The sequence below is a fragment of the Notolabrus celidotus genome, chromosome 22 (assembly GCF_009762535.1).
Source record: "Notolabrus celidotus isolate fNotCel1 chromosome 22, fNotCel1.pri, whole genome shotgun sequence".
Taxonomy (NCBI): domain Eukaryota; kingdom Metazoa; phylum Chordata; class Actinopteri; order Labriformes; family Labridae; genus Notolabrus; species Notolabrus celidotus.
Genome location: NC_048293.1, coordinates 12,027,024 through 12,048,376, shown reverse-complemented (window position 1 = coordinate 12,048,376; position 21,353 = coordinate 12,027,024). Strand labels below are relative to the sequence as shown.

Below are 21,353 nucleotides of genomic sequence, written 5' to 3'. Positions count from 1 at the left end.
GACAAGAAACTCAGAAAAGTCAAGATAGGCTGATTTTAAGCCCATACTGGAACCCACTAGCCATCATCTTACTACAATACACAGTATGGCTCTGGGGACGATGAGCAACCTCTCTATATTTCTGGTGTACGCAGCAGTTAGCCAAAAACAACTTCCAGCTAAGGCTTCTGTATGAATGCTGTAATGTTTACAGTCAAGTTAGCAGCCAGATATATCTGTAAAATATGTATGTTATCATTTCTTAGCTCATTACATCCTGGGGGTACTACTTATTCAAATGTTTCAGTTGGGTCTCAGCTTCCCTGTTAATAGTAAGTTACACAAAGGCATCACTCTTGTTTACTCCAGTGGTACCAAAAAAAGAAACAATTAATCTATTTTTTTGCTTGCAATAGGTAGGTATGCTAAAGGAATATTATAATGCAGATCTGTAAAACATAAGAAATACAAAATAGAAATGAAAGCTACATGGAGGTTGGATCAATCATTTCAGGTGCCAATCAAAACACTGATTGGCTTTTGCAACACAGCATCGAGCAGTCCTTTTCGAACTAGATCAGATTAGAGGTGGGACAAAATATTATTATGTTGTCCTGACTTATATTGTCATCCTGACATGTGTGACACAGTTATCGATACGCCAGCGCTAAATGTTGCCGAATACAAAAGAAGAAGAAGCTGACAGCGGCAAAACAGGAGAAGACGGCATGATGTCTTTGGACAGTGATTAAAAATAAGTTAAAGGATGCACTGCCTACTTTCAAAACCAATAAAAGAAAGAAAAGGCTAATCCAGCTCTTTATGATGAGACAAGAGGAAAGGTGAAGGATGCACTCAACACTGCAAAGAGAGTTGTACTCCCTTGCAATAGGTGAGCTTCACAAGCCCCAGACTCCTCCGTAACATTAACTGCCCATTTTATAGACAACAAATGGGAAATGTGTTCATAGACACTACAAACATGCAAGATGCACATGACTCACACATTGCAGAAGTTCTCATAATGGCTACAGATGAATGGAAGCTGACTGACCTTGCTGCAGTTAATGACATGGAGGAGAGTACGACTGTAGTTGTTACAAGTACAGTCTTACAGGTTAACATAAAAACAAGTCTATGATTTTAATTTTAAGTTAAAGCTGAAAATGTGCACAGGTTTACATTCATAGGTCGATATACACCAACTGGTTGTACTTATTAAGCACTAAAATGTTAATCTATTTTCTGAAGAGTCATTTTTTTTTGTTATTTTTTACACAAATGTTACACTTGTTCTGCACTTCTGTAATTTTAATATACGTACGAAAAATATGCACATGGGTTCATATTAGTGTAAGATCATATCGTATAGTATCATATCGCGAGTGACCCTGCAATTCCCATCCCATCAACAGATTGTTAGATTCACTGCATGCAGATATCTGCTTATAGAGATATAGCAGTCATGTCAATTAGCTGCTGAAGCAAGCTGGGATGTCATTATGACTGACTGCATCCCTTCTGCTTTTGCTCTCCAAATATTTTTTCCTGCATAGAACAAACCCTATAGATCCATGATTGGTCAGTACCACAGGTCCTTTTATTTAAGATGTAAACAGAGAATTATTTCAAGAGAAAGCACCTTTGATGATATTTCTTCAAGGTTTTCCTACTTTGATTTATGCTTTTCATTTTCAGGTTAAAGTGCAGTGACCTGACTCACAATTTTACCTTCAAATCCATATCATGACACAGCATAAGTTGCCCCAATCAGTGGAGCTAATAAACAAGCAAAATCACTTAGATCATTTTGCTTAAATAATATCCATTTATCAAAGGAGAAGTGATCCACATGCTATGTCAGCTTGCCCTCATCAGCAAACGCACTGCATCCATTTCTCCAAGTGTAAACAAAGTGTTCATTTACACTGGAATATTTAAATCAGTTTGTCAACAGACAAAACTGCGGCTCAGATTTTTCTAATAAAGCCACAAAGCTCTGATAGATTTGCAAAGTGCTCATATGGAGGAATCGAGGAGTAATGCATATTTAACAATGTATAAAGGCAGAGAATTAACCATGAGACAAGTCCTGCTGAGCCAATGGGAGCCATGAATTAATAATTCGGAGTGAAGTTATTAAGTTATTTGTTAACAGTAAATATTCTGTATGTGTCCCTGAGAGCATGACTTTTTAATAATTTGGAGTTTTTAAACTTTAATGTTTAGCTCCGTTCTGGAAATAATGGTGCTCAGCTGTAATTGATTCTTCTGGCGTGAAGTAATTATGATGGCTATGTCGAAGTGAAGCCTGATCCACTCTGCCCTGGGTGATAGGAGAAGGAGAGAGTGAGTGAGAGGGGTGAACAGAGAGATTTAAAGACGTGGAGGACAGACAATGTGGAGACGCAGATACGTCTCTTGTTGGATAGCCTGACAGAATTGGAGGCCGAATACAATTCTCTGGTGGGACAAGCCTCCTACCCCGAGCCATCTATCTTCTTATGCTCATATTTTAGGCCTCAAACACTTCATTTCCACTGGTCTTGTTTATTTAGAAGGTTATGGAGGAATAACCCCCTCTTTTTTTGCTTCCATCTCTTGTTTATATCCCTCTATTTGTTACTCTTGCCCCTGAATGTTTCTTGCTGCTAGCAGGTCACTATGCCAACGGCAGCAGACAGAGTCGATCTCAGCAGGGTAGTATTTAATCCATCAGGGCTCAGTGTTAATTACTCACACATCCACAGGGCTCTGTAGTAGGGCTAGGTTGATGTTCCCTGGCACTGCTCTTTAAAGGGAGTGATCCAGCCACCATGTGCACAATCTTTGTCTGGGACTCCTTCCATTGGCTTAAATTAATATGTAAGAAGTCGGACATCCGAAATACCAGCCATGCCCGGAGAATAATACATCCTATAGAGCACAGGGTGGGACAGAAGAAGGTAAAACAAACACACATGGCAGACCTCCAACCCCAGGTAAAGGTGTATGGTCATCTGCGACTGATGGGACTTCCCACAGGTCAACAACACAGCGCTTCATGGGGACCGCCGAGAGAAAAATGCCAATTGTCTCTTGGGTCAAGTCCCTATAGCCAACACACTCACAGCACACACACTCATACAGGCACACAGGGTCCTGTCTAGAGTGGCATAGCAGGCCCTGGTCACAGCTGCTCTCCCCCGCCTCGGGAGGAATTGCTTCCATTTGGCCTGTCACTTTGGCCAGGGCCACTGTGGCTTTTCTCATTTGTCAGAGAGCGGGGGCGATCCTCTGGCTCTCATGGCTAATCTGCAGCCGCGGGCTACACGAAGCACACACATACACACACACACACACACTGCACACTATTTTTTCTCATCTGACTGACATAGGCTTTAGTTCACAAGGGTCTTTTTACTCTTTCCGCTCAGCGGGGGGGGAACAAAAGCAACAAGTAAGAGGCAGACCGAGAGAGATGTCAGCTGTATCAAGGTCGAGGATACGATCTCTCATGGAGCTCCATTTGAGATAGTTTCTATGAGTAATGATGAGATTATATTTTCACAACTAGTGCCAAATCCTTTTTAGCTACTGACTTGAAGAACTACAAACAACACACAAAGGTAATTGGACATGGTCTCTGTAATTATCCTCCGATGGAAGCACAAAACATTGCTTTTAACTGTAACACCGCAGAGTGTGAGATGCTCATTCTCTTACATGCATGAGCGCTCAGTTAGCACTTGATTAGGAGGGGAGATGATTCAGTGGGTCTTGGAGAGGGATATCGAGGTCCAAATGAACATGAAATTGCCTGTATTCATAAACAGCTGTAGAATATTCCTTGAGATCAACTTTGTCTTTCCTGATTTTATTACAGTCTATTGTGGAATAATTACAACATAACAGCCGAGCAATAGCGCCTAGTAACATTTAATAGCACTGAGGGAGCGGAGCAGTCCAATTAAAGCGCTGTCACACGAGGCTTTGAGGGAAACATGGCCGCCGTGCTGTGCCAAAGCCGATCCTATCATTAGAGGCTGCCATTGCTTTGAGGTAAAAGTGCTTTCAAGTCTCTCTTCGGCTGCAGTCAACAGGTGATGGCTCTACTTGATTATTAGTCTGTCTTAAATCTACTATCAATACGCAGCAACCTGTGAGATCTATATTGGAATGAAAATGTATTCCTATGATCAAAGGCAGTTCAAAATTGGTTTGTCTCTCAAGATAAAGTCAAGCAAGGAAAGGCTCTCTGGATGCTGTTACTGATAGACAAACAGAACAAATGTGTGGGAAGTGAATGGGACAAGAGTTAGAGTTAGAGCTACAATGTGGTTAAAAAGTTTGACAGGACTGTAACATTTGTTTGGGGTTGTTTGACTCTCATGCTCTGATAACATTTCAAAGTGAGGCTATGTGTCAAAGAATAATACTCATGTTCATAGGAACTAAAAGAAGCATTTAAGATCACAGGTTTAAACCAAGCACTGACTTTGAAACTATAGTAAGGATAATTCAAATTAACTAACAATCCTCTATTCAACGACTTAGATTTGGGCTAGACAAAAAAGTGCACAATTAAAACACATATGAACCAATGCTGTTTGTTCCTGTGTGAATCACTCGGATGCATGTTTTTATATGATGAGATTTATTTTTGTGAAGTTCTAGTTTGTAGATACTTATTTTCTCTGGTTGAGACAGAGATGGGCACGTTAGTTTTTGCAGTCCAAGTCGAGTATCAAGTCTTGGAGAGCAGTGACGAGTCCCAGCCAAGTCTTTCATGGTTTAAATGATGAACAAAGAAGATGTTAGTCCATATTTACAATTTAAAGAACTGATAGAAAATGTCCTAAATTGAAATGCAAATAAAGGTAACAGCAGCTTTCTAGATCACAGCTGTTAGCCAAAGTAGTTGATTGTTAAAAAAGTCCAACCTATGATAAGGCAAATAGTCACTCTTAGTTTAAGATTTCAGGATGTCCAATCAATTTTCATGGGGGCCGTGGGGCACCCATTACTATCCGCTATGCCTCCCATGCTCCTTTTTTTTACTGTACACAGCAGCAGTGTTTCCTGCCCCACTTCCCACAGTCTCTTTATGCCTTTGTCTGTGTCTGATCTTCCAACAGTCCTCATCCACAGGATGCCCAAATAACACAACTTGCATTTTGAATTTTCTATCATCACAACAGGTGATCCGTGTGTGGGCAAGGCTTGTTAATGATGATCCCAAACTGAGAGTGGAGCGACCGGCTTCACAACACTTTCAGAACAGCAGAATGAGAAGGTTCATATTTAACATGAGATGTCGACCTTGCTTTAAAAGGAGGGACGTACAAAAAAATGTGTCTCTGTGTTTCTGTCTCTCTCTGATCACCTGCATGAATCAGGCACTATGAGCAACATACACAGGGGGTACAGAGTGAGTAAAGATCTTTTCACTTAGCAATCTCCCACCAATGAAAGAAGTAAATATACTTAGGCAGCTCAGGTAGGGTCTTAGTGCGGGAAACACTGTAGCCCACCATAGCAGCTGCAGGTGATGTGCTCACTGGGCTTGTAATGTTGATGAGCCAAAAATTCCAAATAAAAAGATTGTGCACGACGAGTCCCAAAGCTATAAGTCAAGTCTCAAGTTACACTAGTGTGCTACTTAAATGCGACTCAAGTCCAAGTCTCAAACTCGAGTCCCATTCTTTAGTGTTCGGTTGTACTACAGCTGACGGACTTTAAATACGTTTGAGACAAGAGGAGAAAAGTTGTCCCTGTGCGCCTCACTTTCATCCTGAAGGTATATTTAGTTAAGTGTATTAGTTAACACCAAGAGGACAGTGTTAGACTAACAACCATGGACACAAACACATTCAAAATGATGGTGTTACATTTGTGTATAAGGTTCTATTGTACATAAAAAATGTTGAGTTAAGTTGAGTTACTGCATAAGAGACAGCAGTTCCTGAATTGTTAAAAAATTCAAGTAGTGTTCAAACACTTCATACTGCAAAATATGCAGATTAAATTAATACACTGACATGGTCTTGTCTAGAAAAAAAGGCTTTGTTATAATTCCAGTGACTAACTGAAGGTTTAATTTTAAACAGGTGTGTATCCACCTCTGTGTATCTCTCTAATAAATAAGATAGGTACTTTCACTCTCGGCGACCAGAAAGGAAGGGATTAGATTTACTAACAGATTGTATGCCCACCTGCTGTTCTTCATATTTTACAAATTATCTGTTTGCAAAAATTTTTAAAAATTCATACCTACAACTTGTGTGCAAGCAAGGCCATTCTCCCCAGACCCTTACCCAATAGTTAAAATGTTTTCAAGGTGAGTGAGAAAGCACAGCTTTTTTTTATCCGACATGAAATGTTGTGATTCCGATTTATTGTGCAACCTTACCGCAGCCTTTTTCAGGACTTTATCTTCCATCTGATTCCTTCAATTGCAGGCGAATTTACAACTTTCCCAGCAGTAAAACCAGCGGCCATTTAAAGAAGATAAAAGACGTAAGTACCTGTGATTGAGTGAACCTGTTGATTCTTCTTCCATCTCTTTGCTGACTGTTAGCATGGACATCTCTATCCTCCTGTTGGTCTGGCAGTGCTTTAAAGGAAAGGGTGTAAAAGCAAAGGAGTTAAAGGTAAGTGACTTTACCTTCTTACCTTTAAGCTTTAGAAGTCTATATTTTATACCTGGTGCTGCTTCTGAGAATTGTGCTACTAATAATTACAAAATAAAAACATAGGTAATGATGTAAGTTGGTAACTATTCAGTTCAGTTTGTCACACACATTGATCAGAGCCTCATCTTTAATTTACAAATCATTGCAAAACATATTAGAAAAAACATCATTTGAGTGATGGTCCTAACTTTTTAAGTATTTCTGACAACCTTAATGTATTCCCAAGTTTAATTATTTCTTAATATTGACATTTCTAATTAAGCAGCATAATTGGAAAGCCTGTGTGCAGTGGCAATCATTTAAGCGGGCACTGAAAAATTAATAAAAAATTATTAATGAATACTACCGCTTTTAATTGCTGTGTACCCATATTCATAATTGCTGCCGCATCCTCCTTGAAATGACATGATGACAAATACAAGTGTCATGTCAGCGCTTTCCTTCTTCATCTCACACCTCAATCAAAGCTAATCCATTTCACCTCAGCTACGAACACTGAAGCAAATTAAAGTCCCATTTCATTTTCAACCTTCATTAATGCATCTTGTTTCCAAGGTTACAATCATTTAGTAACTGTGGAACAAATAATTTCAAAGAACAGCAGCTTTGATATTTGGAGAGGAAGACGAGGATGGAGCTTACTGGAAAAACAAATCAGCCAAGAGTTTTAATCCTCCGGCTCCAAAGAGTTCTGCACATGTTTATCACAAAACAAAGCCTTTTTCATCTGAACAAACATTTTAATATTAGATTTTAGAAGCTTATGCCCACACACTAATGTTCATAAATCAAACTATGCCTTGCCAAAGTTATATCAGTAGGTACATTCTGTATTTAACAGTGCACATCCAAATGCCGACAGGTGACAGCATGAGCGGTAGCTGCACAATGTCATTATAACAGTAGTGTTTCTTCCTGTGGTGTGATGTGACAACACCAGACACAATGACCCAATTTGGCTGAGTGGCTATAGGAGGGTGCCAAAGGTAGGTTGTATCATAAATACTGTACAAAGACCATCTTAAAGCAATAAATGCAATTTCTTGTAAGTAATGAAACACAGTAATATAAAATGTCAAATTTGAGAGTGTTTACACACTACGTTTTCTTCTTTTCTGGTACATAAAGAGAAAAAAGAAACAGAGCCTAAAGAAATTAAGGGGGCTGGAGGTGGTGGGGGCAATGATGAGTTCTCCGACTAGCCTCTTTGGCATGCAAATCATATCTGAATTTCTCATTAGCATAAATGCATGAGCAACTTTAAATGCTTTTAATTTTCAATCTCGCCAAGCAGAGGAGTAATTTGTCACTGTCAGGATGGGAGACTAAAAGGGGGGGACCAAAGGGAGCCAAGGACTGCACGCTAAACTGAAATCACAGAAAATTTCTGATTTACTAATTGACTGATGTGCAGTTCAGTCAAGTTGCCTTGAAGGTGTAAATAATTCTGTGTATATTCAAATGGCAAAAAATGAGAGAGTGTGGGGCGGATGCGGAAAAGCACATTAGGCTACATGATGCTTTTTCCCCAGGCCGTCCTTTTTTCTGGTGATTCTAATTCCCAGCCTTTTACATTTTCACTCTCTCTCTCTCTCTCTTTAAAGGGCTGCAAGTCTGCTGTTTTAGTGCATAATCACAGATAATCAACTGGAAATTAAAAGAAAATGTGACATTTTCTTTTACATCTCTTTGCCATTACACGAAAAGAGGCAGCTCAAAGCTATTCAGCAGCAGAGCACAAAAACATTCCCAACAGCTTATCTCGTAGGCAGTTTTGAGTCGCTTCAAATTTTTTCCCCATTCTTTCAAGATGTAAGATCAATTGACACTGCACTCAGAAGTCTAAACCACTAATGCTTCATTTTTTTAACAAAGCAGTTCAGGGTTAGACAGACCTTGTTTGCTAAATTTAGCTGTAGGTGAAAACAGGGGAAAAGATTTAATAAGCTTCCCATTTAAATGACTAAAACCAATTATGCAAACATAATTAGTATTCAGTAAGAAAACGAAAGACAGCTGCAGTATGGGGCTAACTGCTTACCTCAAATGTGAGCCCCATATGACAAGATCTTATGGGATGTTTTGGTCTGAATGATTCTGCAACTGCTGATGATAGGCATACCCTTGTGTCATTGGCCTTACCAGGTTATCACATCACTCCACTTTGTCCAGTTTCAGGTTCACCACCAGATTATCTTAAATCACAACCTCACACATCCTGTAGAAATTAAAGATAAACAATTTGGAGAAAGTGTCAAAAGAGATTTGAAACTTAGATGGGAAAGCCTCACAGTGAGTGAGCTTGTCTAAGCTAATATGACCTCATAATTGATATCAACTCAAAACTCACTAACATTTAAGAACTTTCTTGAGGTCTTAAAGAAAATATCAACAGCTTCACAGTTACATATGCCGCTGCACTGCAAGTTAGCTAGCATTAAACCAAACTAGTTATAATCATATGAGCTGCTGGGTTTTCAAATAACACAGGTCATTGGTGTGTTTGGCTTGTATCAGTAGTTATAAAACGCCTACCTGACATTGGAGAATTATGTCTTATGATTTTTGGGTCTCTTTACAGATAAAACACAGCATATGATGCTTGTAGCTAAGTGGAAACAGGTAAATATGTAGCTAGCAGTATAGCTAGCCAGCTCCTCCAGTGCAGTTTAAAAAACAATCCATTGGATGAACAGGTGAAAGTCAAGAACTCTGAGCCATGGTGGCAGACTCAAGGTGCTTGAGCTCAGGTTTTATGTTAGGTTAATAATCATGACCGCTCATTAGGGCAGTCATTACTAGTTTTTAAATTTTTATAAACTTGCTGCATTTGAAGTAATATAGCTGAAATAATATAGTGGGAAATTGAAATATTATGTTGATACTAAATTTTAGAGGAAATATTTTCTATAACTGGATAGCATTAGTAATTCAAATTACTTCAAGTTTAATCAGCAAATAAAAGAAATCTAGACAAAATAAATTTGAAATAAATCAAACTTAATTTGACGTTTCAATATAACTTCTGTGGTAACTCAAACGCACTAAAAAAATTAACTGAATCTTCTAGGTTTTTTTTGGCTATTTTAAGTGATGTGACATTTGAAATACATTTAAATCATACAGCCTATACATGCTTGGTGTATGGTAATGTTAACTCCAATTTAATGTTATAAGTATATTCCAGCATTGGTGGACACAGACGCAACTGTGTGAAGAAGACAGTTTTCTACATGCTGGCTCATACTGCCCTCCAGTGTTGTAAGGATGAACATACTGCTAAATAAAGTAGGGAGACACAGGAAAGCAACAATTGTTCTAAGTAAACCCATGTAATGAAACAACCAAATAAAACAGTTCTTATTTGAATTAATACATTTACAATGTTTCGGAATGAGGTATGGATTACGCTGACCAGTCTGATGTCTCCAGAAAATAAAAACTTAACATTAACACCTCCTCAGTCTGGATGCAAATGAGGAAAAGCCTCTGCTTGCTATGGTAGCTCATTCACTGTGTGATGATGATGACAGCACAGACTTACTGTTTGTAATGTCAGCCACCTGTTTTTCCTCAATTTCTTTCCACTTCAATTCATTTTACAAGAATATTGACAGACATGTAAACAAATCTTTCTCCAATGATTCACATTCAATTCATCTATGATCCCTAAAATGTCTTCTTCTATACCTAGTGTTCTGACTTGTTTGGTCTCCTCTGCTTTCATTTTTGAGAAACAATCTCTTTAAGATACTATAGAGATTTTTATCCTCTAAATTTTGTGTCTGGACGGCACTGATGACCATGTACTTCAACTATGAGGGTTTAAATCAAGGTGTTAAATGATGCCAGAGTGTCAGAGTTTGGTTCTTCTTTATAGTCATTTTTGAAGTGCAACAAGTTTCAAAAACTTGACTTAAGCTGTCACTGTGCATCATGAAGGTAGTTCTCCAAATTTAAATCACAAAATCATTCCCTTCAAAAATAAGCTAATGCGTAACATAAATAAAACATTATTAAGGAAAAAGGAATAAAAATCAGATTCTGTTTTATTACAATTTGGAGTTTTTTGGCAGTCTTTCCAGGGGACTTTTTCAAATCTGCCTCCTCTTCACTCACAGTCTGCTCCAAGCAGCTATTATCAAGGTGGATTAATCAGATACAGCAGAAAACTCCCCCCACTTCTACAGAAATACAAACTTTATACTACCATGGTTTCACACAAATAATAAGTAGTTTACATAAAGGATAGACTTGTAAAAATCACTCCACAATATAAAAATAATCCCTTAATCACTTTTGGTGGCAGAGTTTTTTGTTAATACCTTTTTGTGTCTAAGTTTTACAATCTGCTTATTTTTCACATGAGGCATTTCAAGACTTAAAATACATTCAACATCACCTGTTGAATCAATTATCTTTGCTGAATTTTTCCTGTACATGTGTAAGTTCTATTTTCTGTCAAGAAAATCTCACCCTAAGCTATCTTGAATTTAACACTCATCATAAATATTTGCCATGGAAACTGCAGGCTGTTTAGGTAGCGTGCAATAAATTAGCTTGACTGAGGTCTTGTTTGCTTTTGTAAATCATACAGAGGTATTAATATGAGTCTGTTTGTAACTAGATGAAAAACTTTTTACATGATTTTTAACATCTGTATATACTTGTATCTTACATCTAGAGCAGTTTAGAGCTGTACTGGATTCAACATGGAACTTTAGCTTACACAGCACCTCCCATGAGAGACATTAAAAGACTTTACAACCAGACTCAGAGGTTAGGGACATCACTCCCAAACAAATTGAAGAGAAAGAGGGAGAGTGTTCATGGAGTGGCTTGAGAGAGGCACTTGGTCAGGTCTGACTAGCAGCTTATGTTAGAAAACTCTGTTGTGTAATAGTCAGCACTGTGCTTCTGTAACACTATCTTCCATCATTAATGAAGAACTTTTCAAACATTGTAACCCAAAAGTTCAACAGAAAGTAAACTCACCCATTAAGACATGCTTGTTGTTTCATGCTTTGGGCCTCACTCCATTCTGTTCAGTCCTGTCCCCTAATGATGATGTGTTTGGGTCAACTGAGCAAACAGAATCATGGGAAATGGAGGAAATTTAATGTGTCACTGTGTTGTAGTTGCCACCGGTGGCCACAGGGGGAACTATCCTGTGGCAGTCCCCATAATTCACATTCTTACAACAAAACCATCCACAGTTTTTGAATAAGACCACACCGCTTTATTCATCACACCTGCTTGTTTCAGTCTTTGTGAATACATACAGACAATGTGGTAAATATGGCTGATTGAACTTAATCTGTCTCGTTTGAATGTTCTTTTAAATGATTTTTAGTCAAGTGTTGTTTAGCTTTAACTTCTTACTGGTATTATTGTTACACAGACAACATTTTATCCTGACTACATAATATAACTGCTGTCTTTGATCACCTGTTACATAAAGATAAACCTTGTTTGAGGTGTGTGTTCAGCTTGCTTAGTGGAGAAGGTGCTTCATGCACAGAGACTGTGGTCCTCTTTCTTTGCACTGGTAGCAGGATCGATCCCTGGTTCCGGCGGGATTTCGTGCATGTTATCCCAACTCTCTCTTTCTCAAGCTGTTCTGTTCAATCTAGGCTGAAAGTCCAAAAACTAATCTTTAAAAAAAAACAACTATATTTTCAAATTTTCCCAATAGATGTTGATTATAAACTATCAAATCCAGCCTGCAGTGATAAAAGTTCACTCATTGCATCAATGGGATTTATCAACATTAGGAGCCATTAAACTCTTCAATTGAAGAATTCTTCTCAGATTAAATTGTTTTAATTACTTAGCTAAATTTAAAAAAAGCAATATCTGTCTGATTTCATAGTGTTTTGTCTTTAAATGAAAAGTTTTAATGAAGTTTGGCAAATTGTCATAGTTAAGAGTTTAACGAGAAATCAGAAAGTTTCTTATAATGACAACTTACAGCATTACTATAGTTGGATCAATATTGAATAAGTTATTATTTTGGGTAGTACTTGATAGAGGTTATGATTACTCTGATATCAAATACATAACCCTCTTGCTGAGAAAATCATAGATTGGCTTGAACTAGAGATGCTGTGATTGGCTTAGGATAAGGCCTCAAACACTAACACTGATAGTGGACTGACTAAAACACACTGGATCTGCCGTATTGATGTTAACATTGGCCTCTGCTTATAAGGCTTACTGATAAGAAATTAATATTCAATGTAATATCAAAAACATTCTTCACATTCATGGTAAGGTTTTCTTGTCATGTTAATATCTGCAGTTACAGTTGCTGTCCACAAGATGGCAGCTCTACTCCAGGTGAAAAAAAGACCGCAGCAAAACACCTTCATGCTTGGGACATATCAAGAAAACCAGATCGTAGTCACACACAAAATATTTTATTTGAAGCACTTTATCCTGTCTGTTTTACATTATCCAACAGCTAATTTGTTAGCCCACTTCGTATGCCTTAAACAGGAAGCCGTTACTGAGCATTGCATCACTTTACTGTCCATCACAGCAGCAGATCCACATCTACCAAAACCCATACAAAATCATCACAAAAATACAGATGGCAGCCAGCAAAATATCAAGTCACATCCATTTTTGTCTGCGTCACGTTGACTGCTTTGAGACATTTCTATAAATGTTATCAAAAGCACTTTGCTCCAAGAATATATTAGCATTAGCTTCCGTACAAAACTCCCACTGTGTTATTGCAGCAAAAAATAAATACTGTGAAATTTAAAAATGAAGGACAATTTAGAGCAGAGTTGTTGCTCGGATGAAAGAAGAACCCAGTCAGTTAGTTGACTGGTTACCGTGTGTATGTGTGGACGAAACAAGGGCCATGACCGTGACCTGCTGCAGGTGTCTGATTTGACCTTTAACCTATAGGATCAACCAAGTCTGTGAGGGAGTGTAAATGCTGAATGTAAATCTGCTCTGTCCTTAAACAGATAGAGCCAAAACTGAAAGATGGATCTCTGTGTGAATGGCTGGATTTCCTTCAACCTGGCAGACAGTGACTGTCAGCAGCAAACACGAAGCCCTCCCTCCACTAGGCCTGCTGCATTTGCTTTAACCTGACTGTGGTGCTATCATGGAATCACATTTAATTCAGATTTAATTGATCCATAAAATATTTATTGTCAGTATTCTAAGCTTCATTATGGACTGCCTGGACTGCTATAATTATTTTTGGCAGATGTGCAACAAGCAGAAACAGGGATTTGTGATTATGCACTATAAGAAAAACAGCATTTCCTTAATCTATACGTAAATGTCAGAAATTAACTTTTTCAGAGGCAACAGTTTGCTTTCCTATTACGTCTGCAAGATTTCAGGATCATGTCTGGGGCTTCAGAGTTTTGACTACAAAGGCAACATGCTGTAGCTGCTGTGTAAATGCTTTTTTAAGAGAATATCTGTGTAGTATATGAACAACATGGCAGCTTTTTAAGCAAGATTTACCATGAGTGTGGTTCACATGAGGCAGTGCAGATCAGTGGTGAGGTATGGCTGTAACATTAAGTCAGTCCAGAGAAAATAATCTTAAAAATAGTTCATCAAATCTCATTTGTATTCTCTAGCATATAAGCCAAACATTGGCTGTTTCCTGTTTCTATAAAGGGGATTTATTGTATAATATATAATAATAATAATAAATTCTGTCTTTGGGATTTAGACATTTGGTCTTCTTGAGGTTAGGAAAAATATTTTCTCAATTATCTGGCAAACTCTTTTTTGATTTATCCCAAATTAATGAATAGGACATTAGTTGCAGTCATACTTTAATGAATAGTGTATTCTTTCCCAGTCAGACTCCCCTTACACTAACTATTATATAGCATTATGGCAGACCAACCTGTATACTCTGTCTGTTTGCATAGACCTGGTGTCGCATCATTCATAAAGCCACTGCAACTGTTTCACTCTTTTTTACACTCATCAACAAGACTCTTTGTTACCAAACCCAGCTAGTTATGTCATCTAGATAATATCTATTCTAAATATAAAAGTGCACTAAACCAAACTGAACACAGGAAATACACTAAATAACCTACAGTCACTGTCATCATGACATTATCTACAGTCGGATACAAATATTGTCATTCATTCAGAACTAAAAAAGTTTTCCATTTAAGGCCGCAGACACATTAAGTTGCCATGCAAATGCACACATTCCACTGCAAGCAGGCCATGAGACACTGAGATCGAGAGCTGACATTGAGGAGTGTAAATATGGTCTCCTGCTTATTCCAGTTTTTCTATGACATATTTATTGAGTTAATCTGGATCACACACACACACAAGCACACTCGCACACTTACACACTATGTGACTCTGTCAGGCTTTTCAGGCAAAGTGAGAACAAAAGGAAACAGAACGCCTTTCGCTTCCAGAGGCGCCCTGAGCGGCTCCTCCACAAAGTAGGCGTTCTGCTCCTCCACTACGAACTGAAGAGTCTGGCTTTTGTTCACACAGTAGATGCAGTTCCCGATAACGGCGCACCTGAAGGGTAAATGACTTCCCAGCCTCTGTGATGCACAATCATGCCACATTTTCACTATAGTGTTGTATTTGAACACGTTGATCCCCTGCTCTCGGTTGACATCAAAGCGGTAAATGAAGCTTTTCAGTGCCACCATGTCTGAGGACTTCTTCCTGCTGTTGTTGTACGGACATTCCTGCCACTCGTCCCTCTTGGTGTCGTACTTCAGAAGGCGGTAGAAGAGAGAGCCTCCTGACACGTAAAGTTCTCCGCTACAAGTCGTGGCTTCATGGGCCACGGCAAAAGCTCCCTTAGGCAAAGGGGCCACCGTAGTCCAGCGGTCCATGCGGGGGTCATATTTCTCCACTGTAAACAAACATTCCCCTCCAATGGCGTACAAGTAGCCATCCATAGACACAAGCTTTAGCTGGGCACGAGCCTGGATCAGAGGTTTGACCTCGGCCCAGCGGTTGGTTATAGGGTTGTAACAGAAGACCTTGTCAGAAACCTTGCCCTTGTCTCCATAGCCCTTTATCCCCCCTGCCACAAACAGGTAGTTATACATGGTACAGATCCCACAGCCTTTAGTGTTTATGTCCTCAGGCATCGCAGTCAAGGCTCTCCAGTCATTCGCTGTTTCATTAAAGTAGTAAATCATATGACCCTCCTCCAAAGACCCCACAGACAACGGGCTCTGCGGCCGGCTGCCACAACGACTTGGCGGCCTGCTCCCCACACGGTCAAACACATCATTGATCTCTGCCACCATCAGCGTCATCCTCCCCTCCATCCTCTTCTTCAGGATCAAATCCCGCTCTGATCCATTCAGGCGACCGTACACAGCTGGGTCTTTGAGTACCTGGAGGAAGTTATCACTCATGAATCCATAGGCGGTCTCCTTCAGTTCACTGAGTCGCTGCTTTTTGGCGATGGTGAGAATCTCATAGCAGTTCTCTGGAGTGACTTGTGCAGACATTGAGTCCATGGCGGCCTGGACGGCACATGGGATCTGGAGGATTTTAGCCCCTGTGATGACATCTACTACATTGTCCTTGGAAACAATCATCCGAGAGGTGTAAATATAGTCTATCAATGTGGACAGAGTTTTGTAACTGACGCCCTTCACTTTGAGGATGTCTCGTGACAGCCTTGCTTTGAAGTAGTCACTTTTTTCCGCCAGGATGGACTTGTGAGCGTTGATCTTCTGCCCGCCCACTTCGATGACTAAATCAGGCTCTTTTTTAGCCTGCGTGTTTTCCTGACTGCTGTCTCTGCGTACAAGGTTAGAATCTAGGACTGACCAATCAGTTTCCTGTTTGGCTTGGCTGGGTGAGCATATGGAGGAATCTGCACTGGAAGACACTTTCGCTCTGGCGCCGTTGGGGATGTCCTTGCTTGTACAGTTTTGTTGCATGGATGCAATGTGATTGGTTACAGCAGAGTCAGCATAAGAAGAGAGATCTGACGTCCCCTTATCATTTGAGAGGGGAAACTTATCAGCTCTCTTGATGCAGGAGCCGTTACCCTGCTGATGGTCCACGTGGTTATTCTCCATCGGTCTCCCATCCAACAGGTATTCCTTCTCGAACACAGCAGGGGGGCTGAAATCCTGGGTGCCCTTTAGGAATCCTTGGACAAAACCTGGACATAGACTCCCGTCTTTTTCAGGGGGTGTGACGAGGTCAGGGTTCACAGCATGTAGGATGACTTCAGCCTCCACCGTGATGGCCCCTCCTCCTTGCCTGCAGCCCTCGTTCATCTTGACGTTCTCACTTCTGATGGGGGCTGGCTTGTTTGTCGATCATGCTGAGTAGGTGGAGAGTGGATGGGCAAACTTTTGGTTATGCTTCTCTCACTTCACCTACATGGAGGGAACACAAGGAGGTAATTTAGCTGAGAGGAGGGAAAAAGGAGCCTTCAAGCTGCAAAGACTTTTGTTTTCTCTAAGGGGCGCCCTTTCTCTAATAACTAACAGCTTGGTAACGGAATTCTGAAGGAAAGAATGACATTGTGCTTGTATAATACACTCCTGTATCAATGTGTCATCAATGCATGTAGTCCAACGAGCTACAGCAGCACTAACACTGTTTTCTGTTTCAGAGCTGCCCCAACATGCCTCTTACTGCTGTAAACTGCATGACCTACTGCAATAATCACCCAGCCTGTCCATTATTTGTGTTAATCTGGTGTCATTAAGAGCGCATGCGCAAATGCTGCTGAGCTGATAGAGGAATTAATCTCTAACATAACTGGCAAAGCCCGTTTGTAATTACATCATAACTCCTGTTTTACGCATTCATTGTAAATACCGTAAACGCTTAGATAAAGGGGAATGTGTCCTTCATTCAAAAAAATTAAGAATTTAGCTCAGAACTCATTTAACACATTTAAATTGACGTGTAGGGTTATAAGTCTATTGACAGTAATTTGTGGCTTACCTGTCGATCCTTGATGCAATTAATCAGCTCGGTAGAATCAGTTTCCCCAGCAAGTCTCCCCACAAAGCTCGGTTACGTAAGGTAGGCGCAATCCTCATGAATCAGTCTGGCTGTGCTCCCCTGGATGACTTTACTTCACCTACAGACAATCGCAGCTGCTTTATCCCATCCGTTCCCCTTTCTCCATCGACACTTTCCACTGGTGTCTCCACCGCTCCTGCAGCTGACGCCTCCCCGGATTCAGAGACGGAGGCGAGGCAAAGGAGCAATCAAATACTCATTCCAGGTCGCACCTCCTTCAGATCAGCCGTCGCCTACGAATTTCCTCCTGTGAAAGTGGGGAGAGCAACCGCGCACGTTCCAGGCGTCTTTTTCCTCCTGTCTGTAGCGGATGGGAGATAAACCAGCACGCGGATCTGCCAGGACTGTGATTTTGTTGTCTTTTTTACAGTTGACTACAGTGAGGTGGTTGTCATTGATCTAAACCACGCCCCATCTGTCGGTATTAACCCTACACTCAACAGCAGGAGCACGAGGCTCCATCTGTTGGGCGCGCGCTGGATGCTTCCCTTAGATGCGACATTCCTTTACGCATCATCCCTGTCATGGGTACCACGATGGGTGGGGGGATCAGAGGATGGGATTTAAGGGAAATCCCCATCACATGCCATGCCAACATAAACTCAACGACTTCTTTATCTTAAAAATGCCCATTTTAACGTGAAATAGGACTACAAAATAAAATACCTGTCAGAAGTGTACGCTTATTCTGGTGTGCATTAAAATACATTAAATACTAGACACCCTGAGTGCGCAATGGATTTCATATTACAGCAACTCTATTCAAAAATCAATAATGATTCCATTAGTACACTCCACCTGTTTGTGCATGACAGTGCATCACAATATCTTTAGACTTGACTCTAAAATAAATTCAGTGCACACTTAGAGAGGGTTTAACCTTAAAACAGCCTGACAGTGCTTCGAAAGTATGAGTCACACTTCCCTTTTGGAAATGATCCAACACTTTTTCTTACTAATATGCAAGCCTGAGGCAACAACACAGTAGATTAAGGCATATCTGTGAAGTAAAAGCAACAGTAATGAGTTTTGTATGGGAAAGTAGCCCTGGGATTGTTAATGTTTGTGTTAATAATGTGATAAAAGAAGCACCCAAGACATATGCCCGTAACGTATGAAAAGAACTGATTAGAAATAGCACAACCCCACAGGGCAACAGCAGGAGAGGATGTTTTTATCCAGCGTCCGTAACCTCTCAACCGTCCGTGGAGTCTGCCTGTCATAACAACTGGCCTTCAGACATAAAAATAGAGGGGAACAACCGCAAGGGCATCAAAAACCTATTAGCCCCTGTGAGATTACAGAGTGTTCAACTGGGAGGTTTTAATGCCAGATATTCTGAGAGCAAAGACTCGCTGAGGACTGATATACAAAATGAATGGTTTCCTTAGCAACTTCAGGGTCAGAGGGAAAACAAAAGGCTTCCAGTTGCAGAGCGTCCCTGAAACACATGGCAACACCCATGCAGGCTAACTGATCTCTGGGTTACTTTGTACATTTGGACTGATGCATTGCTCTGCTTGAGAGCGACAGATGTTATGTATTATTTTAGGCTTATGTCAAATTGTTAGCTACCCAAAAAAATCAGATGAGATAATATTTGGAATTGTAGCTCAGGAGCAACTTCAGCCTGAAGTCAGCTTGTCTATTTTTGTAGGAACAGATAACATAGTGAAACATGGTTGTGCAACAGTGAACGTGGGCGTTAGAAGCAGGGACAGAGCTAGACTCTCAGCGCAAAGGGGGCAGAGCATCCTCAAGGGGCCCTTCTGATAGTCAAATTCACAACTGTAAAACAGCTGATATATTTTCTCCCCTACACAAATTTTCACTTCTTGATCGAAGATAAAAGGCAACAGGTTTCTTGTGGAGTTCAAATGTTTCAGCTGCACCGAGGACAGCACACCGCACTCTACTGCACTGATTAATGAAAGGTTCAGTACTGACGCCGATGGACAGCGACAGGCAGATGCATTGTCCAGTACTGTCTTTCTCAGGAATAACATAAACATAAAATAGACACAGCGGTCTACAACACAGTAAAGTGTATTTAAACATAAAATAAACACAGCGGTTGAAACGCAATTTCAAAGGCAGTCTAAAATACCTCAGGAGATGACACATAGGTGCCGAGATCCGTTAAACACGTCAATTAAACGTCAGTGTTAGGATCCATGGCTGACCCAATGCATACAATGTCTCTAAAAGAGTGGAACTCCCCCACAACTTCCTCTGGCTTGGAGATGTCTTCGGAATAGAAACATGCAAGCTCCAGCATTTTCTTTTCCACATCAGGGTCAGGGTGACCCGAACCTAACACCTGCTGAACTGAAGTCCGAGATCAAGCGCACCTGTTAGGAGTGAGAAGGACGCAGTAACATGCAGGCATATTTCCAACACCGATTCTAATAAATATAGGCACTAGGGATGTAAATTTTAAGCATTTCCCGTGATCGATCTTTGGTAATGTCAACGATCAATTATCGATTAATAGCTTAAAAAAACATTAACGTTTTCCATGTGCAAGCAAATGTACGTGGTCAGGTGTCAGCCGGGAGTGCAACCGGGTCATAATCAGTACGGCAGCAGAGAAAAAAAGCGCTCGTGGAGACCTGTCACTCAGCCGCAGCCCCAAGCTGAGCGTCTCCGCTGTGCGCACATCGAAACATGCTTTAAACTTAAAACACCTCCCTGATAGCTGAACGAAATTTAGGACAACACGATGTTTGTTCCACATGATATAAAATCCAAACAAAAAATGTGTTTGAGTAAGTTCTTAACAATTAATCAATACTTGATTAATTGTAAACATCCCTAATTTCTGGGGATTAATAACTGAACAACAACGGGAGGTTGCTTTGAATTGAAAATAGATGTGTGTGTGTAAATGTTTTTGAACTACAACACCGACTGTGGACAGGGACAGACATGAGCTGTTCTGGTCCTGTCAAGAAAGTAGCGCAGTAGGGGGTCCCTTCTGAACATGGGCCCTGGGGCAGACGCACCCTCTGCCCCCGCAGTCGCTCCGCTTATGGTTAGAAGAGAGAAAAAGCCTTGACCCCCTCTGTTCAGCAGCAGGAGATAAGAGCAGCAAAATCCCGGAAGAGCTGTATCAGGCTCAATTCTTGCAGCCCCTCAGGCACATTGCTAGTCTCTGCATGTACTGATGGCTACACACAAGGAGAGTGGAGAACAAGGTTAGTTTGCTGACACTCTTGCCCGATCTACAGAGAAGCTGCGGAAAAAAGTTCATGGAGTACTGTCCACAAAATCTCTCAGAAGTGCTGACATAATTAAAAAATAAGTTCAAAGAGGTACACAGGGGAATGTCAGGGGATTAGATGATGATGGCTTCCTTCAACTCTCTTTCATACCAACGCTCTTCTCTGTCCAGGATCTGAACCTTGCTGTCCTCAAAGGAGTGTCCCTTGTCCTTGAGGTGCAGATGTATGGCTGAGGACTGGCCTGAGGAGCTGGCTCTTCTGTGTTGGCCCATGCGTCTGTGGAGAGGTTGTTTAGTTTCACCAATGTGCCGTTCCCCGCAATCTTCGTTACACTGTATGGCATAAACTACATTACTCCGTTTGTGCTGAGGTGTGTTGTCTTTGGGATGAACCAGTTTCTGTCTCAATGTGTTGGAAGGCTTGAAATGAACAGGGATGTTGT

The 21,353-nt window shown here is 40.5% G+C and overlaps 2 protein-coding genes across 3 annotated transcripts in view; both read right to left on the bottom strand.

Annotated features, from left to right (window-relative positions):
• Positions 1–11,731, bottom strand: part of LOC117806641 (AT-rich interactive domain-containing protein 1B-like) — a 253,799-nt gene extending 242,068 nt beyond the window's left edge. The window contains exons 1-3 of the mRNA XM_034675619.1: positions 11,649–11,731; positions 8,695–8,871; positions 6,486–6,574 (exon numbers count right to left, since the gene is read on the bottom strand). The gene's annotated coding sequence lies outside the window, so the exon portion shown is untranslated. The remainder of the gene's footprint in view (positions 1–6,485; positions 6,575–8,694; positions 8,872–11,648) is intronic.
• Positions 11,732–13,050: 1,319 nt separating this feature from the next.
• Positions 13,051–18,173, bottom strand: LOC117805814 (kelch repeat and BTB domain-containing protein 11). Of its 2 annotated transcripts, none has more exons than XM_034674378.1 (2): positions 17,607–18,173; positions 13,051–17,029 (listed from the first exon to the last, which is right to left on the bottom strand). In XM_034674378.1, the coding sequence occupies exon 2, from the start codon at positions 16,925–16,927 to the stop codon at positions 15,011–15,013; it is 1,917 nt and encodes a 638-aa protein (XP_034530269.1). In that variant the 5' UTR covers positions 16,928–17,029; positions 17,607–18,173; the 3' UTR covers positions 13,051–15,010. The 2 variants fall into 2 exon arrangements, with proteins under 2 accessions (XP_034530269.1, XP_034530270.1); XM_034674379.1 differs by having other exon boundaries at positions 13,051–16,974; positions 17,607–18,036.
• Positions 18,174–21,353: the final 3,180 nt, after the last annotated feature.

Coding starts and splice junctions, on each gene's coding strand:
- LOC117805814 (XM_034674378.1), bottom strand. CDS start 16,927: ATGAACGAGGGCTGCAGGCAAGGAGGAGGGGCCATCACGGTGGAGGCT.